The 17,542-nt window shown below is 40.5% G+C and overlaps 4 protein-coding genes across 4 annotated transcripts; all 4 read left to right on the top strand.

Annotated features, from left to right (window-relative positions):
- Positions 1–444: 444 nt before the first annotated feature.
- On the top strand, positions 445–7,564 carry LOC132261857 (estradiol 17-beta-dehydrogenase 11). The gene is made up of 7 exons (XM_059760871.1): positions 445–1,455; positions 4,313–4,466; positions 4,535–4,659; positions 6,169–6,279; positions 6,338–6,585; positions 6,650–6,766; positions 6,828–7,564. Exons 1-7 carry the CDS (start codon positions 1,300–1,302, stop codon positions 7,063–7,065), a joined length of 1,149 nt encoding a protein of 382 aa, XP_059616854.1. The 5' UTR covers positions 445–1,299; the 3' UTR covers positions 7,066–7,564.
- Positions 7,565–7,708: 144 nt separating this feature from the next.
- On the top strand, positions 7,709–10,452 carry LOC132262022 (integrin beta-nu). Its single transcript, XM_059761137.1, has 3 exons — positions 7,709–8,108; positions 8,179–9,508; positions 9,572–10,452. Exons 1-3 carry the CDS (start codon positions 7,775–7,777, stop codon positions 10,338–10,340), a joined length of 2,433 nt encoding a protein of 810 aa, XP_059617120.1. The 5' UTR covers positions 7,709–7,774; the 3' UTR covers positions 10,341–10,452.
- Positions 10,453–10,682: 230 nt separating this feature from the next.
- On the top strand, positions 10,683–13,916 carry LOC132262279 (microsomal triacylglycerol transfer protein). Its single transcript, XM_059761497.1, has 5 exons — positions 10,683–10,851; positions 11,077–11,858; positions 11,917–13,123; positions 13,190–13,610; positions 13,674–13,916. The coding sequence occupies exons 1-5, from the start codon at positions 10,806–10,808 to the stop codon at positions 13,813–13,815; spliced, it is 2,598 nt and encodes an 865-aa protein (XP_059617480.1). The 5' UTR covers positions 10,683–10,805; the 3' UTR covers positions 13,816–13,916.
- Positions 13,917–13,962: 46 nt separating this feature from the next.
- On the top strand, positions 13,963–17,527 carry LOC132262278 (meiosis regulator and mRNA stability factor 1). The gene is made up of 5 exons (XM_059761495.1): positions 13,963–14,124; positions 14,196–15,767; positions 15,829–16,468; positions 16,533–16,686; positions 16,760–17,527. The coding sequence occupies exons 2-5, from the start codon at positions 14,212–14,214 to the stop codon at positions 17,434–17,436; spliced, it is 3,027 nt and encodes a 1,008-aa protein (XP_059617478.1). The 5' UTR covers positions 13,963–14,124; positions 14,196–14,211; the 3' UTR covers positions 17,437–17,527.
- The last annotated feature ends 15 nt before the right edge of the window (positions 17,528–17,542 follow it).

The following is a 17,542-nucleotide window of genomic DNA, read 5'->3' as shown; positions in this document are numbered from 1 at the left end:
GTACACTACAACAATTTTTTTTCAGAATGCGTGCCTTTTCTTCTTGAGATAAGAAAAAAGGCTTATCGTTATGGCAATATATTGCAAAAATTATCAATCTCACTGTAGAAAGAAATTATTGATGTAAAAAAATAATCAAGGGGACTACATATTCATACATTTAGAAAATATTTGCTAACATGTTACTTGAAAAGTATTCAAAGACGCTCTGATTTGTGATTCCTTAACATATCCTCCTTGTAAAGACTTTTCCAATTACTTTTATTCTTCATAATTTATTCCAAATATTTATGTATTCACAAAATATTTGCATTACAATTTTTAGCTGAAGTTTCCCCTAGAGAATAATTTGAATTCACAGACGCTGGCTGTAAGGATGGGAACAGGAGAAATTTGACAGTGTAGCTTTCAATGGCATTTTCGGCGATGCTTTTTCCTCCGCGCTGTTTTTACTACACGCGTCGCTGTTATTACTATTATTGCTATTGCTAGTCGATATTTTTCGTTTTCCCCTTCTATGAGCGCCGTGAAAGAAACGAGTGGCTTGCAAATGGTGCTATTATATTGTGAACTTCCACTCGAAACAGTTTTGCTGGCCGTCGTCTCGCGGAGATTTGCGGTGGAACCCAAAGGCAGCTTTCGCGCGTATGAATTCGCCCGCTTCTGGCCAGTGTACGCGGAGTCGTGTCTTGAGATGGTAGCACATTTTCGGTGCTGCACACCCTGCACTTCGAGCGCCATCAGAGGAAAGTGAGAGAGAGAGAGGGAGAGAAAGAAGTCAAGCTGCATCGTGTGAAATTAGGCTTTGACGGGAGAAATTTGCAGAGGAGAGTTCATGAACTCAAGGTTTTCTGCATTGCCTGCACAGTGAACACTCTCATCTTCATTTGACGTGGGGGAAAAGCCTAAGCAAGTGCGAATGGATCTGTGGAGTGAGACGATCGGTGAATAAAAGTGTGCCACAGTACAGGAAAATATAAGCGAATATTCAGCAATAGCCTCTCCACAAGACAAGTTATTACATCAAAAGAAAGCAAAAGTGCAAAGTCTCTCGGAAATCGTGCATCTCTGCATGGTATTAGAGTTATGGCTAAAAAGTGAAATGTATATTCTTCCTTTTCACAGTACACCATTTGAATTTGGTTCATTCTGTTAAAAGCAAATTGTGAAAAAAAGTGTACATCAATTACAGTTGAACGGACACGGAACAGACTTGTTGTTAAAATTATATTCCTCACTTTATGACTCTTGATATTGTCAATTGTATGTGATTCTTCAAGTGAAAGTGAAATTGTGAAAATGACCGCGAGTAGCGGAAAACACTTAACATCACAAACTCTGAATGGAAAATCGCAGTCGTCATCATCAGAAGCCACCAACATGCTTAGAACGGCGATTTACACTATTGTGGACGTAATTGTATTCCTCCTCGTCTCGCTGGGATATTGTATTCAGGTAATTTGTCTCGATTTAGCGCAACTAACGAAATATGTATCACAAAACTACATAAGAAACAATCATTTTTCATCCAAGATATAGTGAAATATATTGCAAAAACACCTTGTTCGCTGCTTATGTATCACGTGTTAAACAGCATGCACTATATATTGTTAAACTGTGTGTATCTATCTTCCTATTGCAATGAAAGTGGGAAATTTTCACGTCGAAGGTATTTAATGATCCTAAAATTTACCAATTAACCCGAAACCCGTTTCTCGGGCCACAAATTCAAACATTGCAGCAATCATTGCAGTCATGTACACACACAGTATGTTAAGGTTGAAAAAGTCTGAGATGGAAAAAAAGGCAGAAAGATTAGCAAAAGAAAAAGAATACAGCACGTAGGGAAAGTGTTCAATAAACTGTGTCAATTCATTGCGTACGCATTGGTATATGAACTCGCGTATGAACAGAGCCCACAAAGATGTAATTTCGGAGAACCAGTTTAACTGCATTTTAAACCAATGCTGGACAATCAATGTCTGCAATTGCTCAAAAACGTCACCTGAATGTTTTCAAGCCGTGAAAATCATCGTCTTTAGAGAAAAACGTCTTTGTGAGCAACAGAGCTGATGAAATATCGATCAAGTTGCGTATTATCTTATCACAACTGCTATTTCCAATTGATTCGCTTATCAAAGTGTACTAAATACATTATACCAAGGACAAACTTCAAAAATGTATCAAATCAAATGTTTATTTGATACATATTGATACAGACGTTAGCACAATGAAGCGTCTTCAATTCGTTAAATCCATATAATAGACACAACTATCGACAATTGCAGTTACACATTCAATTTATTCCGACTGTAATTCGAAATTGAATCCAATTTATTTCCTGATATTGGCAGTTTACAATACCTATCGTGTGTGTGAATTAATTTTTGCAGAAGCAAGAAGTTGCTAATTGCCTTTGTACATGTGTGACTGTTGTCTATGCTAATTGGCAAAGAGAAGAATGCATTAAGTAAGATTTATGAAAAATATGGAATCCAAGAAGCTACATGATTGATCAACACTTGCCAATGCTGTCGTACAAGTGGTTTCACCGCTCCATTTGTTACATTAACTGCGTACTTGCAGTAGTAATTTTATGAAACCTCCGAAGACATGTCTCTCTTGTGGCCAATTTCCAGAGAGAAAAGGGGATTTCCATGTAGTGTGAGCACATTTAGTTACTCAAAAGAAATATCTTTACATCAACTTAAGCAAAAAGTGAAACAAAAAGAAGTAATTTATGAAAGTTGAGATCCAAAAGGCCAAGAAATTTTCTATGTAAGATGTTTGTATGATAAGATATTGTTGAGTGTATAAAGGTTTTGTTACAAAATCATTGCACAAGTCACAATGGTTCGAAGAACACTTTAGGGCACGAGTCATGCAATGACCACAAAGAAGAATTTAATTAGAAATCTATTAATTTTGCAAATTAGTGAAAGCTAATAGAAATTTGACGGAATCTTCTATCTTCTAATTGTATTATCAAATCGGTGTTAATTTATTAGGTCTAATCTAATTTAATATTTAAATTTTATGCCGCAGTCTTCAAATTACCACCAAATGGAGATTGTGGCGTGTGTTAAAAATGTAAATTACTATACATAATAAAATGTGCCGAATGAAATGGAAATTATCAACCCAAAAACGGAATTACGTATAGAGAAAAATCCAGCGTCAAGTTCAATGTCGAGATGGTTTTGAATCTGTATTGCATCACACTGAGCCAAAAGTGTTAAATGAAAATTTTTCAATCCATCGGAATTGTTTTACGGCCAAGGTGACAACGGAATATGAATTTCAAATAGCATCCAAAATTCGAGATGTGTTATGCAATTTCTTCGCTAAATCAATACAAGCCCATGGAGAGCGCCTCAGTGTCACCATTTCTAATGCAAATTCCCGTGTAATTATTTAATTGAGTGGTGTCAAGATGCCACAAGGACGTTCGCAAGTACTACGCGTGTCCTCAATTTCGCTGGCCCATCAACACAGAACGCGTATTGTGCTGCATCGCGCGAGATTGTAGATTTGGATTCAATGGTATCTGGAACATCCAGTCATTGCTAAATGAAGGAGCATGAAAAATAAATAAAATAATGGCTCCGCTCGATGTTGTGTAGATTTACCTACAAGTACAAGTACTCGCTGTTTGTTGCACTTCTCAGGCAGTTGACACATTTACGTTTACACCGCGCATTACAAGTTTATTGTACGAGATCAAAGACCCGCGTTATGCAATTCCTCCGCGAAGTGAGTTGGTGTGGTCAAGGAAAATCATTTGTTCGATTCCGAATATTATATGCACTTATTTACCTAGATAGCATAGAGAGAATTTGGCTTTTTTGCGGCGCTAGAATTTTAACAATGCATTAGAAATTCGTATGAGCAATTAATGATTCATACGTTTAGACTTTACGGTTTCCAGTAATTGATACAAACTTTGTATTTTATTAACAATTTTCTATTAAGCTAACATTGTTCACAAAGCATAAACTTTTATACACATGCGACCATAGAAAAGACTACGTTTGAAACTTTTTGGGCTTTCCGTTTTTTCCGTATTGGTAATTAATCATTATAACGACTAGAGTACAAAGTATTCGACGTCCGTGACTAGTTTTTATCACAGTTTTATAACTACATGACGATGACTTCTGAGATGCTCAAGGACTCTCAGAACTTACGCGTGTTCTAATTGCCTCTCTTCGTCACAGCGGATTGGAGATGAGCAAAAATTACCCAATCTTTATAACATGAAGCAGACGAAATATATTTTATATATCTTAATGCTCCGCTCTTTATCTTTCAGGATTGGTATTTTATAATATTTGGCATGCCAAAAAAGAGCCTCAAAGGTGAATTGGCTCTTGTGACTGGAGGCGGAGGAGGACTTGGAAGACTGTTAGCTTTAAGGCTTGTGCGGCACGGCGCGTCCGTTGTTCTCTGGGACATTAACCCAGAAGGTAATCCAGACCAAACTTGTCTGTACTGGAATTCAAGCTAACTGAGTGATTTTTTTTTCTTCTAAAAGGCCTGGACGAGACGACGAAACTGGTGCAGTCAATTGGTGGACAATGCAAGAGTTATGTTGTGGATATATCCGAAAGAGAGGAAGTGTACAAAGCAGCTGATCGAATGCGAAATGAAATCGGTGATGTAAGTTAATAATGTGACTTCTCTATTGAGTTAAGCAAATATTGTCACAGACATTTTTTCCTCTGATATCCGCGAAAAAAGCACATCAACACGTCACAGCTCGACATTGATTTCTTATGTTTTGATATGTAAATGATTTTGTGCAAAAAGTCACCGCGAATTAAGGGGTATTAAGCATCATATGTGTAAAATTGCTCATCAACGATTTGTGAAATATTAATTTGCACATGAGTTGTTTGTTTGTTTTTTCTACGGCAAAATTTCTGAGATGTGACGCAAAGTGCCGAATAAAAATTATAAATTGAGATAAAATTGCTGAATTCCACAATTTCTCCAATTACCATTGATATTCAATTGATTCAATATTGAAAATCTTGACCCGAATAGTTAGTTAGAGGGCTTCAATGGTTCGTTTGCAGCGCATTTGTTACGTTATTTGCCAACGCATGTGGTGAGAAGAGATGAAAAGCCTTGTTAAAGAGCTGTATTGCACCATCCGAAACTACCAAACGATCGTATGTGTTGTGCAATTTTCGCCTCAAGGAGAAAAGTCCCCATACCTGTAATTGAAAATTGAGATAGACAAACGCTTTTTGTATGCCCACATCGGATCATAATGAACGATGGGATTTCATTGCATATCTCTAATACTTGACATTGGTGACATTTTTTTGGCTGGCTTGACTCTGAAAAAATTGATGTTATCTCAACTGTGTAGATTTCACCCAAAAAATAACACTTTGAAATTTCAGCTTAAGCGGAGTCTTTCCGCTTAACACGCATCAATAAAAGAGAACTGAAATTGAGTTTTACTTTCAATTATTATGCACTCAACTGTACGCACAATTTCTATGTCTGGTCTATATATTAAGCTTTATAATGGCTGTATAAGTACATAACAATAGTATCGCACGATGTTGCAAAATTGACTCAATGAAAGTTACAAAGAAAGCAAAGAATCAAATAAATTTCAGCGTTATTAGCGATATGTAGCTAAAATGATGAAAATCACACAACACATCTGCTAATGGTTAGAAGCTTTTAAAGCTCGTCTTTTATTGCTTTACCACCCCAGCCATAAATGTTTCATCTTTTCGAATGATGTGTACAAAAGAATCTCCGCATTCCAGTGAAATTCTCAACTTTAAAGTCAATTAATTGTATGTGGAAATGGAAATCCAATAAGTGTGTACACAACATGTATGCTTTGGCAAACTGCCGCAGAATCTCGTGCGCAAGCTTTCGGTTGTTTGACAATTGGTTGAAGATCAATTAGGCAGTTCACAAAGAACTGATATGTACTGGAAGAACAAGGATTTTTCTTGGCATTTATTTATGAATTCCAATGCATGACACTTCTGAATTGTAAACATTCAGTGTTTATTATTTGAGATTATACCAAACTCAAATATTGATTGTGCGTCTCCTCGGCATTACCACGCTATAAATACACTTACACTCTCTTTCCGGAACAACAACCTTTGAACTCATGCCTGTATTTCCTCCCAGGTAACAATTCTCATCAACAACGCTGGAGTGGTTTCTGGACGAGTGCTCTTAGACACGCCTGATCATTTAATTGAGCGATCCTTCAACGTTAATGTGATTGCACATTTCTGGGTATGTTAATAGTAACTACAATGAATGCGAATAATTTAAAATAATTATATCTTTGCAGACTGCTAAAGCCTTTCTTCCAAATATGCTGCAAAATAATCATGGTCATATTGTGACGATAGCGTCTCTTGCTGGACAAGTGGGAATTTCTAAGCTCGTCGACTACTGTTCAAGCAAATTTGCCGCTGTCGGCTTCGACGAGGCCGTGCGATTGGAATTGGAATTCTTGGGTGCTAAAGGTGTTCACACGACCTGCATTTGTCCCTACTTCATTCAGGCAACAGGGATGTTTGACGACGTCTACTCCAGGTTGCAATCAACCCATTGAGCTCTAAATTGATTGATTTTCAATCTCTGTCTGTGATCTTTTCAGATGGGTGCCAACCCTGAAGTCCGAAGACGTGGCAGACCGAATAATTGTGGCCATAAGAAGAAATGAGAAGCTCGCGATCGTGCCTGCCTACCTCAAGTTCATGCTGGCGCTCAAATGGTCAGTGAATTACAACATACCAATTAAGAAGAGTCGTACATTTACCGCTGCTTCTCTTTAGGATTTTCCCATGGGGATGTACAGCAGGTTTCCTGAAGCGACTCGTGCCGGATGCTTCGCCACAGCACAGCCTCTACGCAACCGAATCCTCGCCGGTGGTTAACAATAATTCATCCGAGAAGATCACTTCTCAAACTAATGGTGCAAGCAGCCAATTGAGCAACAACAATGAGATGAAACCAATCCAAACACCACCACTGTTAGTGCACAGGGTTTCAGTGGGAGAAAGAGTGCATTAAGTTCGCATCTTGTTTTATCAGTGAAGTATGAAAGATTCACTTGCATTGACCATTGAATTATGTTCTACAAAAATCCAAAAATAGCCACAAGCAAATTGAGGATGAATTTATATTTTATTCTTCAGGAAATGTTCCCAATTTAACTTGTGTGTTACACACTTTAAATTCGGACAAGGTTTTATTGTAATCATAATTATGCTATTTTGTATTAGAGAAAGTCTACAATATCTACTCATCAGTTCTATATATAAATGGAATTCAATAAGGCAATGTAAATGGGACTTGAATATTTAAAAACAATATGTAAATACATTAGATTGTAGAAAAGTTACTTCGTGATTCTAGAAAATAACATGAAATAAAGGATTATAATTTGAGAAAATGTGGTATGGCCAAATAGCTTAAGGGTTTTCACAACTAGGACACTTGTAATATACATAACTAGTGCAGAGACTTTTATACAATGTACATATTTTCCTTGAAATAAACTACTGATGTGATTCCATGTATCGCTTTTCCCTCAACACCTTTGACGCGACAGACTGTCATCAAATTAGATAAGGCATACGCAGAACCACCCTTTTCTCGATTTCACACACCAAAAAAACAGTCTTGGTATTTGTGGGTTTAATCTTATCAATCGACTTCTTGTGATTGGAAACGATGTCGAAGTCAGTTTATCACGGAACTTCAGTGATAAAACATCGAAATGAAGTATTTCACGCGACTGTGTCTCTTCCTCACACTCTGTGCATCCTGTCTGGCCGGCAGTTCCATTTGCATCACTCACAGTGACTGTGGGGGATGTCTGCATGCCGATATGAGTTGCTCCTGGTGCACTGATCGCAATTATGACATGCGAAAGGTGCGCTGTATGACTAAAGCTGATCTCATTGCGTCTGGCTGTCGTGCAGACTTCATCCTGTCCAATGTGAAACACAAAGTGGAGTACGTGAGAAATGAGAATCCTGTGGATTTTACGAAGTCCAACCCAGATGCCATACAAATACAACCACAGCATATAAAACTCAAGTTGCAGAGACGTGAGTCCGAATTTCTATACGCTTTGATATAGAGCCGAGTATTAACATAGTGATTTGGTTTTCTTATCAGAACGCACCCAAACTGTGAAAATGACATACAAGCCGGCGAAAAATTATCCGTTGGATTTATACTACTTGATGGACTTGACTGTGTCGATGAGGGACGACAAGGACACTCTGGTCAATATGGGAGGAAGTCTGGTAAATGCACTTTATGAGCTCACCGAGAACTACAGACTAGGCTTTGGAAGTTTCGCTGACAAGCCCAGAATGCCCTTCATATTCCCCGATGAGAAGTACATTGAGAATCCTTGCGCACCGGAAAGAGAAGTGTGTGAACCCGTTTATGGGTTTCGCCATCGACTCAGCTTCACCGAAGACATTGAGAAGTTTATTCAGAAAGTCAATTCCAGCGACGTTACGGGGAATGTGGACAATCTCGAGGGTGGTCTCGATGCTCTCATGCAAATTCTGGTGTGTGGCGATAAGATCGGTTGGAAGGAAAAGGCGCGAAAAATTATCGTCTTTGCATCCGATGGACAAATGCATTTCAGTGGTGATGGACTTCTAGCTGGGATTGTGATGAAGAATGACAAGTTGTGCCACTTGAGCGATGATGGAGAGTATCTGGCATCCACAGAGATAGACTACCCTTCTCTCGAGGAGATCTACAGAACTCTGACTAAGCACAAGATCAGCGTTATCTTCGCCGTGACTAGAGATGTTCACAGTCACTATGATCAAATCCACAACCTTCTCCACGGCATGTCCAGTGTGGGGACATTGATGATGGATTCGTCGAACATTTTGGAACTCGTGCGCGATGGTTATCAAGAATTCATCAAACAAGTAGAATTCTTCGATAACGCTCCGCCTCACATTCGCATAGACTATGAAACGAACTGTGGCGTGTACAAGTATCGGAAATCCCAAAGTTTCTGCAACAACATTGAGATCAACAAGAAGTACGAGTTCTACATCAATATTACACTCCTGGATTTGCCAGAAGACGGAAGGACTAAGGACACCATTCGCATAGAGGAGAGTCACATCACGGATGAATCCTTGACCATGGATATTGAAATTGAGAGTGACTGCAAATGTTTGACAGAGGAAAAGGGCGAATACAACAGTCCTTTGTGCAATTACAAAGGCGAAATGAGATGCGGGATGTGCATTTGTGATTCTGGATGGGCTGGACAGCAATGCGACTGCGAATTGTCCAATTTCAACAGCTACAAGGCCTTAGAGAATAACTGCCGGATACGAACAATCGATTCCAGTACTAATGAGACCACTTACGGATCAATTTGCTCTGATAATGGCCAGTGCATTTGCGGCGAATGCTTCTGCAATGCTGGAGTTGATGGGAAATATTGTCAGTGTCAAGCATGTCCACTGTAAGTAACCATATTTATATCTAATTTTTAAACAATCATTATATTAACTCATTTTTCCCCCAGGAACAAGGGAAAAGAGTGTTCTGATCACGGAACTTGCGATTGTGGCGTGTGTAAATGCCTTCCGGATTGGGAAGGAGATCAATGTCAGTGTCCAGCGAAATCTGTCTGCATTGCTCCGAATTCCAATGTCGAATGCTCTGGCAAAGGAAAGTGCGAATGCGGAAGATGCGTGTGCAATTCGGGATCAATTGGAAAATTCTGTGAGGGTGAAAGCACCGAAGGATCCTCGCTTTGCTCATTCTATGAAAATTGTGTACTCTGTCTGATCCACCGATTGGAAGGCCAAGAGTGCGACAAGGTGATGGAGCTCTGCTCCTCTCAAGATGGTCAAGAGTATTACTATGAATTCATTCAGCGACCGCCAGACAATGAAATCAAATGTGTTGTTCACACCAAAGAACCAAGTAATCCTGAAATCACTTGTAGACACGAATTTATCTACGAGAACACCATAAAAGGGGACACATTCTTGAAGATTCTGCACAGAAATTGCAAACCCGTGAACACGGCTTTCATATCACTAATGCTAGTAATTGCTACAATCGTCATAGGCCTCGTGCTGATACTCGCTGTGAAACTTCATCATCATATGCAAGACAAGAGAGAATGGGCGAAATTTGAGGAAGAGAAAAAGAACACTCAATATCACGAACTCAACCAAATATACAAAACGCCCATAACCCAATTCGAAGTGCCTGAGCAATATCGACAATCTTTGCCAGAACCAACTTTCGAAGTCCTGGAATCGCCAACCAGAACCAACCTCTAGAAAAATATATCCTCATCGTGTAACTTTTTTTTTACCATTCTTATAAATACGTTAAAATATGCTTACGGAGCTTTTAAATTTTAAGAGAAATTTGCAAAAAAGAAAATAAATGATCTGGAAATAAATTCTAAATTTTGAATTGAAATTGATGAGAAGTTCGAATTGGTCCATGAGTAATCCCATCCCAAGTATGATTGCGCAGTGATGGCTGTAGTATTTCTCTCTTTCTGTGTGTGCACTCAAACCCACACAGTGAATCCAAGTTATTCTACTTGATTCGAGTGTGTTGGACTCTTCTTTGGAGTCGTTAAAGACCAGCAGATCGTCACACTCTGTGGTGACCATTTAGTTGTGTTCTGTTCGCTTTCCTGCCCTGAGATTGTGGCATCCGAATGCCTTTAAATTAGGTGTTCTCGATAGAATAATTGTGTTATTAGGTTCTAAATACTCTCTATTGCCTCGAGAATGGCCAACTCTATAGTTTTTACCACTCTTCTTGCAATAGTTTTAGGTGAGTAAACGAAAAAAGAGAGTAAATCAAACGCATTTCAACAATACTTCCACGTAAACATTTCCATTTCTTGACTGAAGCAATGGGCAAATGATGTGGTAATCAGCTGGCCAATGGTGTTGATAACCTTGTGACCTTGATCTTGCTCACTGTTTCCAATTCGCCTCATTTCTTCAGTAAATTTTACCGGCAAATAATGCACATGTTCACACTTTTCTTTTTCAGGTTGTGCACATTCACAGGTTTTTCCTCTAGGAGTGCAATTTGAGTATGCACTCGAGAATACCGTCGTGATCAATGATCTCCGTGCTGGTGAATACAATTCGTCCATCAAACTGAAGGCAGATTTGAAGGTGACAAAAATTTGGGAGGCGGAGAAGAAGAATTTGTTGGTACTTTCGCTGTTATCGCCAACTCTTCATGGAAACGATAAGCTGTTCGCTTTGCCTCAGTCCGAAGAGACTTTCCTGCTGGAGTTCGATGCGGAGGACACAAATGTTTATCTTCCGAATTCTGATGTGGTCTCAATGAGGAATCTGAAGAGAGGCATTGCGTCGCTCTTTCAATTTTCCCCAGAGAAGAGCCCAAAGACTGAAATTGGTGTCACAGGCGAATGTACTGTGGCGTATGATGAGCTGACAGATAGGAGATTCGTGAAGAGAAAAATGAAGTGTAAGACTGATGATAGAGATTCTTACCATAGAAAGGAAGAGCCACTGGGAGTTGCGATGCCAAATGCTAGGAATACGGAATATCTTCTTGATGTTTCTGAGTCAATTGAAAGTATCGAGAATATTGAGTTCTTCCGCATTTCTTTAGCCGGAAATGATGAAGTCGGAGCCACTGTTGACTCAAGGTTATCTCTGAAATTAGTGAGTCAGAAGGACGCAAAAGAACAAACCAAGAGCACTTCCTATAGTGATGTCTTCAAAAAGTACAAGAATCTACAGAGATTTACAATTACTTACGAACAAGAGGAGAAAGAGGTTGAAGAAAAGTCAGATGATGTGAGTAAAATCATTGGGCAATGAGAAAATTGTGTTAACTTTGACTTCTACTTTTCAGATAATCAAATTGGTTAAGCAGTACAAGAAAAACTTGGCAAATTCCAAGATTGGAACAGAGAAATTGTCTTTCGCAACTGTGAAACTAGTTGAAGCTGCGCGGAAAGCCAAAGTGGATGATCTCACAAAAATCCTTAATGCGCGCAGCACAAGGGACTACAGAGGACAATTGATGGATGTTTTGGGAGCTGCGCAAACCATTGATTCTCATGATGCTGTGAAGAAAGTGTTGAAATTTAGCAAATCCGAAGATTTCCCTCACGTCGAACGATATTTGCAATCTTTGGCAGTTGGAAGTCAACCAAAACCTGCTGTTGTTAAGGATTTACTGGAAATGCTGAGGAAGGACAATCATGAGAACGAGAAGTACACAGAAACACTCATTCAAACCATTTCCTCCATGGCAAGCAATCTAGCTGATAAAGATGAAATTGGCAAAGAGGTCTTCCAAGAAGTTCAAAAGTACTTCACGAATATTGTAGAAAAAACCACAAAAGTTCCCAGAAGAGTAACTTTTCTTCAGGGTTTTGTGAACCTTAAATCGGCCGAGAGTATACCAATGTTGCTGAATTATGTTCTTACTGGCCCGAAAGCTGTTTCAGTTACTGCAATGAAGGCTCTCGTCTCAATGCCTAGAGAATACTTCCGTCTTGAGCATGTGAAGCATTTGGAAAGCATCTATCATCAGAAACGTAAGAGATTTGACTCCAGTGTGAGAACTTTGGCTGTGGAAATTCTTCTGGATCCACTCTTTTACCAATCATCACTCAAAGACATGATCTATGCATTGAAATACAGTGATTCATACGAAGTGAAGCAATACTTCATTCAGAGATTAAAGATGGAAAGCGAGAAGGACGAATCATTCAGGAATTTCGCAATGGAAATCATTCGTGAGGACGCCACATTGAATAACTATCACATCTTTGGGACGCAAGGACTGTCCACAGCACTCTCAAGGAAGTTTCTCACTTCACCGTCATTCAACAGTACACTTGTTAGCATCCAAGAAATCGACAGAGGCATTCTCAAGAGGGGGATTGTCGACATGATCTTTGAATCGAAGAAAGACAAATTCAGCTACTTCACAATTGGTCTCTATGCTGATGGTTTAACTTCCTTCGTCAGCTCAAATTCTAATGCAGATGACAATCCTTCAGATGCTGAGGAATCCGAAACAATGGCAGGAATGGAACTTGTTGTTCAAGGTATTTATTTTATGAAAATGCATGGCTGAAGAATTAATAATTTTAACGTCTTTCCAAATATTCCAGGAAGCTACTTGAGACCGCTCCAGTTCTTCCGTGGTCAAGGAGAGCTTATGGGTCACGTCTGGAGTGGATCAGCGTCTGACTTAACACCCGCCTACCAAGCTACGACCCTCCTTCATGACCACAAGGAAGTGATCTGGCTACAGAATGGAATGCGCGTGACTATTGATGTCATGGGAGCCATGTCGCTGAACCTCAATGGTCAAGTGACCATCAGCATATGGTACCGAAATGCCAAATCCCGCGTCCTGCAAGAAATCGGGTTCGCCGTCACCGGAAGAGTTTCCATCGAGAATGATTATGCTGAAATTGGAAATAATTTTGTTGTCCTACAAGAACCCAAACTTGATCTTGTCTCCGACATAGACTTCTCAAGTGAATCTATAATATGCATGCAATTATCTCAGCCCAATTACGTTCTGAAGTAAGTTTTATGATCCTTTTACATCCAAGAGTAAATTATTAATTGATTTCTTCTCATTCTCAGAACAAAACACACCAAAACAGCGAATATTGAGGGTATCAAAACGAAATTTCAGAATGAATCTCGGAGAAAGTATAACATTCCTGGATACACTCACTTCTTAAACCAAAAGAACAATGAAATTTGTAACAAAATCCATTCGTAGAGACACTGTGTCTTAAATTGTTGAAAATATACAGTGAAAAAAATAGAGTCAACTTGTAAATTCCGTTGTCTATTCACTTCCCTGTGGAGCGTAATAAAAACTGGTCAGTTCTGTTAGATCTATTCACCAGGTCCTGGTAGAAATTGGCTGGATTTCATTCTGTGTGAAGAGCTCTTTGCGAGCAGTTGTACTGTAGCGTGATTGTGTCTTAGTTTCTTGTGAATTTCAGTGCGCCAAAAAGTAATTCTTATAGAAAATTTACGGCAGAGCGTGTTGAAGAGTTTCAAAGGTGCATCAATTGATAGAAAAGTGAGGATTATTTGCAAATTGATATTGCAAAGTGACCGAAAAAAGCTCTAGTGAATTTTTCCACTTTACAGTTACCGAGGGAAGAAAATGGAACAACGCTCTAAACTCTCGTCACAGCGCGGCAGCTTTGATTGGGTGGTTCCTGGTCAAAACATGAGTCGCGGCGCGGCCGCCAAAGTCTATCCCAAGCAGCGATATTCTCCGTATTATGGAAAACATCCCAATTCTTCTGTTGGCCAGCAGCAGCCATCTTTGGCGCCTTCGGAGGGAGGATTTGAGGCTGGTTGTACCAGTTTGACCAGCACTGCGGGCTCAGATGCTAAATCCTCGACTGTTACACTGCAAATCAGCAATCTGGACTCATCATTCAGCGAGACTATGCTCTGGAATTGCCTCGTTTCGATGCTGAAGCCCATAACTCCGGTGATATCCCTCAAGTTTGAGTCTCACTCCTGTGCTAAACTCACGGTGCCGTCGCATAATTTCGCCAAATCAGTGATAGCTCACTTGCATCGCAAGAAAGTGGGACACAAGAGGATTCTCGTGTCTTACAACAGGGATATCTCATCCCATGAGTACTCAACTCTGTGCTGCCAAGTTGCTTGTCTCCTCAAAGACATTCCGGATCACTCATTGCCACTCTACAAGTTCAGAGAACTGTTTCAGTCCCGCTTCAAGATGACCATCAATCAAATGGAGTTGTACAAGATGAAGGATCTCTGCACAATTTCCTTCAATGAATCTGGTGATAAGTGCATCACTCTCAATTCGAATTATGTCCACTGCTTCACTGGCAATCCAATTATGAACACTAATCTTCAGCACAGCGTGCCATACTGCAGAATCCACTTCCAGCAGGAGCAATTCAAAGGCTGGGCAGAGATGGACATTGAGCCATTGCCCAACGTCATGCTGACTCTCAGTCAGATGAGGATTATTTTGCAATCGCTGCTCAAGAGTCACCAGGGTGATATTCCCATTGCATCTCTGCTGTACTGCATCAGATGCACTTTGGACTTTCCAATATTTCCCAATGATAACGGCGTCAACTTTGAGCACTTGATCAGCTGCATCTCCGGCACGAAGATCTGCAACAATGCCTTTGGGATTCGCATCTTGACGTGGGGAGAGACAAATGATTTTCCTTCTGTGGACTCTTCCCCGCGATCATCCACGGATCCGCTTCATCAGATTTCGAAGGAGGTCATCGAGTTGCTAAAAGTCACCCCCAAAGCCACATTGCAGTTCAATAAGTTCATCCCCGCGTATCACAATCACTTCGGGAAGCAGTGTCGGGTTGCAGATTACGGCTACACGAGGCTCATTGATCTCTTCGATGCACTGTCGGCTGTTGTTCAGGTCATGGGAGAGGGTGAGAATCGCCTGATCACTCTCACGCATCGCACGCAAATTCGTCGCTTCACCGCTGATCTCTACAAGGTGCTCAAGTGCCAGCTGAACAAGTCTCTGCTCCTGTCTCAGCTGTCCGATGTATTCGCCCAGGTTCAGTTCAAGAGCTTCGACATAACAGATTATGGAGTGTGCTACGTGACGGATATCCTCGATGGGTTGAGATCCAATAATACAGTGGTCATCCAGGACATCCCAGAGACTGGCGATATGCTCATTTCCATTCCCAAGAGGTCAGTCAAAATAATTACTCTACAATCCATTAAATTACAATTCTTTTGTGATATTTTCCAGGGAACAAACACCAACAGAGATTGAGAACACGTGCGTCTTTGCGGCTGAGGTTGTTGAATTGTGCAGGAATGCTTCTCAGTACTCAATCCTCTTCCAGAAGTTCGTCCGCTACTATCATTACAATTTTGGGCTGCAGTGCCGCCTGAGTGACTACGGATTCCTCAAGTTGGCCGATCTTCTTGAGGCTATCAGTGGCGTGATTGAGCTGGAATTCACCAATTACGAGCAGAAAAGGATCTTCTTGTCACCAAAAGTGGCTCAGCGTGTTTTTGTTGAACAAATCTACCAGATCCTCTCGTGCACCGTGAATGTCGCCACACCAGTGAAGCTCACCACTTTGCTGCACTGCCACAAAGACAAGTTCGGATATCAGATATTGCCACAATCTCTTGGTTTCATGAGCATGGAGGATGCCATCCAGAATCTCCCCTTCGTGGAGGTGATCAGAAAACGAGGAATTCCGTGGATACTTTGCCACTACAATAGTGCGACATTTAACAGTATTTGCTACATCGCTTGCTCCGTCTTTCTCGAAGCGCACACGGATCACATGCTCCTCATAGACTTCAAGAAGTTGATGCAACAGAAAAGTATTCCGCTAATGGATTCTAAAATAAGCGCCATGAGCAATTTCTTTGAGGTAAGTTGCAATGAGATGGGAAGAGACGTGATACACACATTTCATTATACTACTTTTAACGCAGTTGGGAGTTATGAATGGTCTACAAATGATCTTCTTAAGTCCGACGATTAAGTTTCTCTTCTCCGTGATTGATGTCTTGAGCAAAACTTTCGGCCTCAGCATTGTAGATCTTAAATCAATGATGAATCTCAGCATTAGCAGCTGCTTCGCATTCGGTGAGTAATTGAGATGAAATGATAAAAAAACTGTTCAATCTTTCTCAACGTTTATTTGATGAAAATATTTCAGGATACCCAAATATCTCTTCGATGCTCATGGCCTATCCTGACATCTTCATTCTATCGCCGTCCACAAACATCTCTGAGCGCAGCGCTGTGAAACTTAATGAGGATTTCATGCTGCTGAAGTACAACTTGAGCGACTATCTCGAGTCCATTCGCAATAATTCATCATCAGAGCACAATTTCTCTCAGAACAGTATGTTCAGCATGAGACAATTCAGCTCCCTTCCACCACCGCCTGGACTGGGATTCCCGTCGACTTCCAGGCCTTTTGACATGTCAACTGAGTCACTGTACGGACATCCATCAGCAACATCAACGTCTTATAAGCACTCAGTGCAGGAATCCCAATTGAAACTCTTCGAGCGACGAAATGGTCCTGACAGTCTTCTGTATGGACTGAATTCACTGAGTCACCTCGCATCGCTTTTCTGTGATCCACCGAAGCCAGACACTCCGCCGTCGAACTCCAATCTGCCCTACTGGCTTGATCCCGTGTGGCGTTACCAGAAGACCCCGCCGATCGAATGCCTTAACATTCAACTGCCAGAACTCAGCACTGTGAACGTATTCCCCATTGTCATGTCCCCTTTCGCTCTGCACGATCAATTCCAGTTCCAAGTGCCCCCTGACTCCCAGCAGGGAATACCTCAGCCCAAAGACCACAAGTCCGATGATAAGTAGAACAATTGATGATAGCCAAATGCATGATACGATAGATTTTGTAGTGAATTTTGCATGCTCACAATAAAGAGAGAACCATGATATGAATAAATGGCGCGAACGGTGT

The sequence above is a fragment of the Phlebotomus argentipes genome, unplaced genomic scaffold (assembly GCF_947086385.1).
Source record: "Phlebotomus argentipes unplaced genomic scaffold, Phlebotomus argentipes genome assembly contig_15, whole genome shotgun sequence".
Lineage (NCBI taxonomy): Eukaryota > Metazoa > Arthropoda > Insecta > Diptera > Psychodidae > Phlebotomus > Phlebotomus argentipes.
This window is presented reverse-complemented; position numbering and strand designations above follow the sequence as displayed.

Coding starts and splice junctions, on each gene's coding strand:
- LOC132261857 (XM_059760871.1), top strand. CDS start 1,300: ATGACCGCGAGTAGCGGAAAACACTTAACATCACAAACTCTGAATGGA. Junction 4,467..4,534: donor CTGGGACATTAACCCAGAAG/GTAATCCAGACC, acceptor TTCTTCTAAAAG/GCCTGGACGAGACGACGAAA. Junction 4,660..6,168: donor TGCGAAATGAAATCGGTGAT/GTAAGTTAATAA, acceptor ATTTCCTCCCAG/GTAACAATTCTCATCAACAA.
- LOC132262279 (XM_059761497.1), top strand. CDS start 10,806: ATGGCCAACTCTATAGTTTTTACCACTCTTCTTGCAATAGTTTTAG. Junction 11,859..11,916: donor TTGAAGAAAAGTCAGATGAT/GTGAGTAAAATC, acceptor TCTACTTTTCAG/ATAATCAAATTGGTTAAGCA. Junction 13,611..13,673: donor CAGCCCAATTACGTTCTGAA/GTAAGTTTTATG, acceptor TCTCATTCTCAG/AACAAAACACACCAAAACAG.
- LOC132262278 (XM_059761495.1), top strand. CDS start 14,212: ATGGAACAACGCTCTAAACTCTCGTCACAGCGCGGCAGCTTTGATTGG. Junction 15,768..15,828: donor CTCATTTCCATTCCCAAGAG/GTCAGTCAAAAT, acceptor GATATTTTCCAG/GGAACAAACACCAACAGAGA. Junction 16,469..16,532: donor CCATGAGCAATTTCTTTGAG/GTAAGTTGCAAT, acceptor CTTTTAACGCAG/TTGGGAGTTATGAATGGTCT.
- LOC132262022 (XM_059761137.1), top strand. CDS start 7,775: ATGAAGTATTTCACGCGACTGTGTCTCTTCCTCACACTCTGTGCATCC. Junction 8,109..8,178: donor AAAACTCAAGTTGCAGAGAC/GTGAGTCCGAAT, acceptor TTTTCTTATCAG/AACGCACCCAAACTGTGAAA. Junction 9,509..9,571: donor CAGTGTCAAGCATGTCCACT/GTAAGTAACCAT, acceptor TTTTTCCCCCAG/GAACAAGGGAAAAGAGTGTT.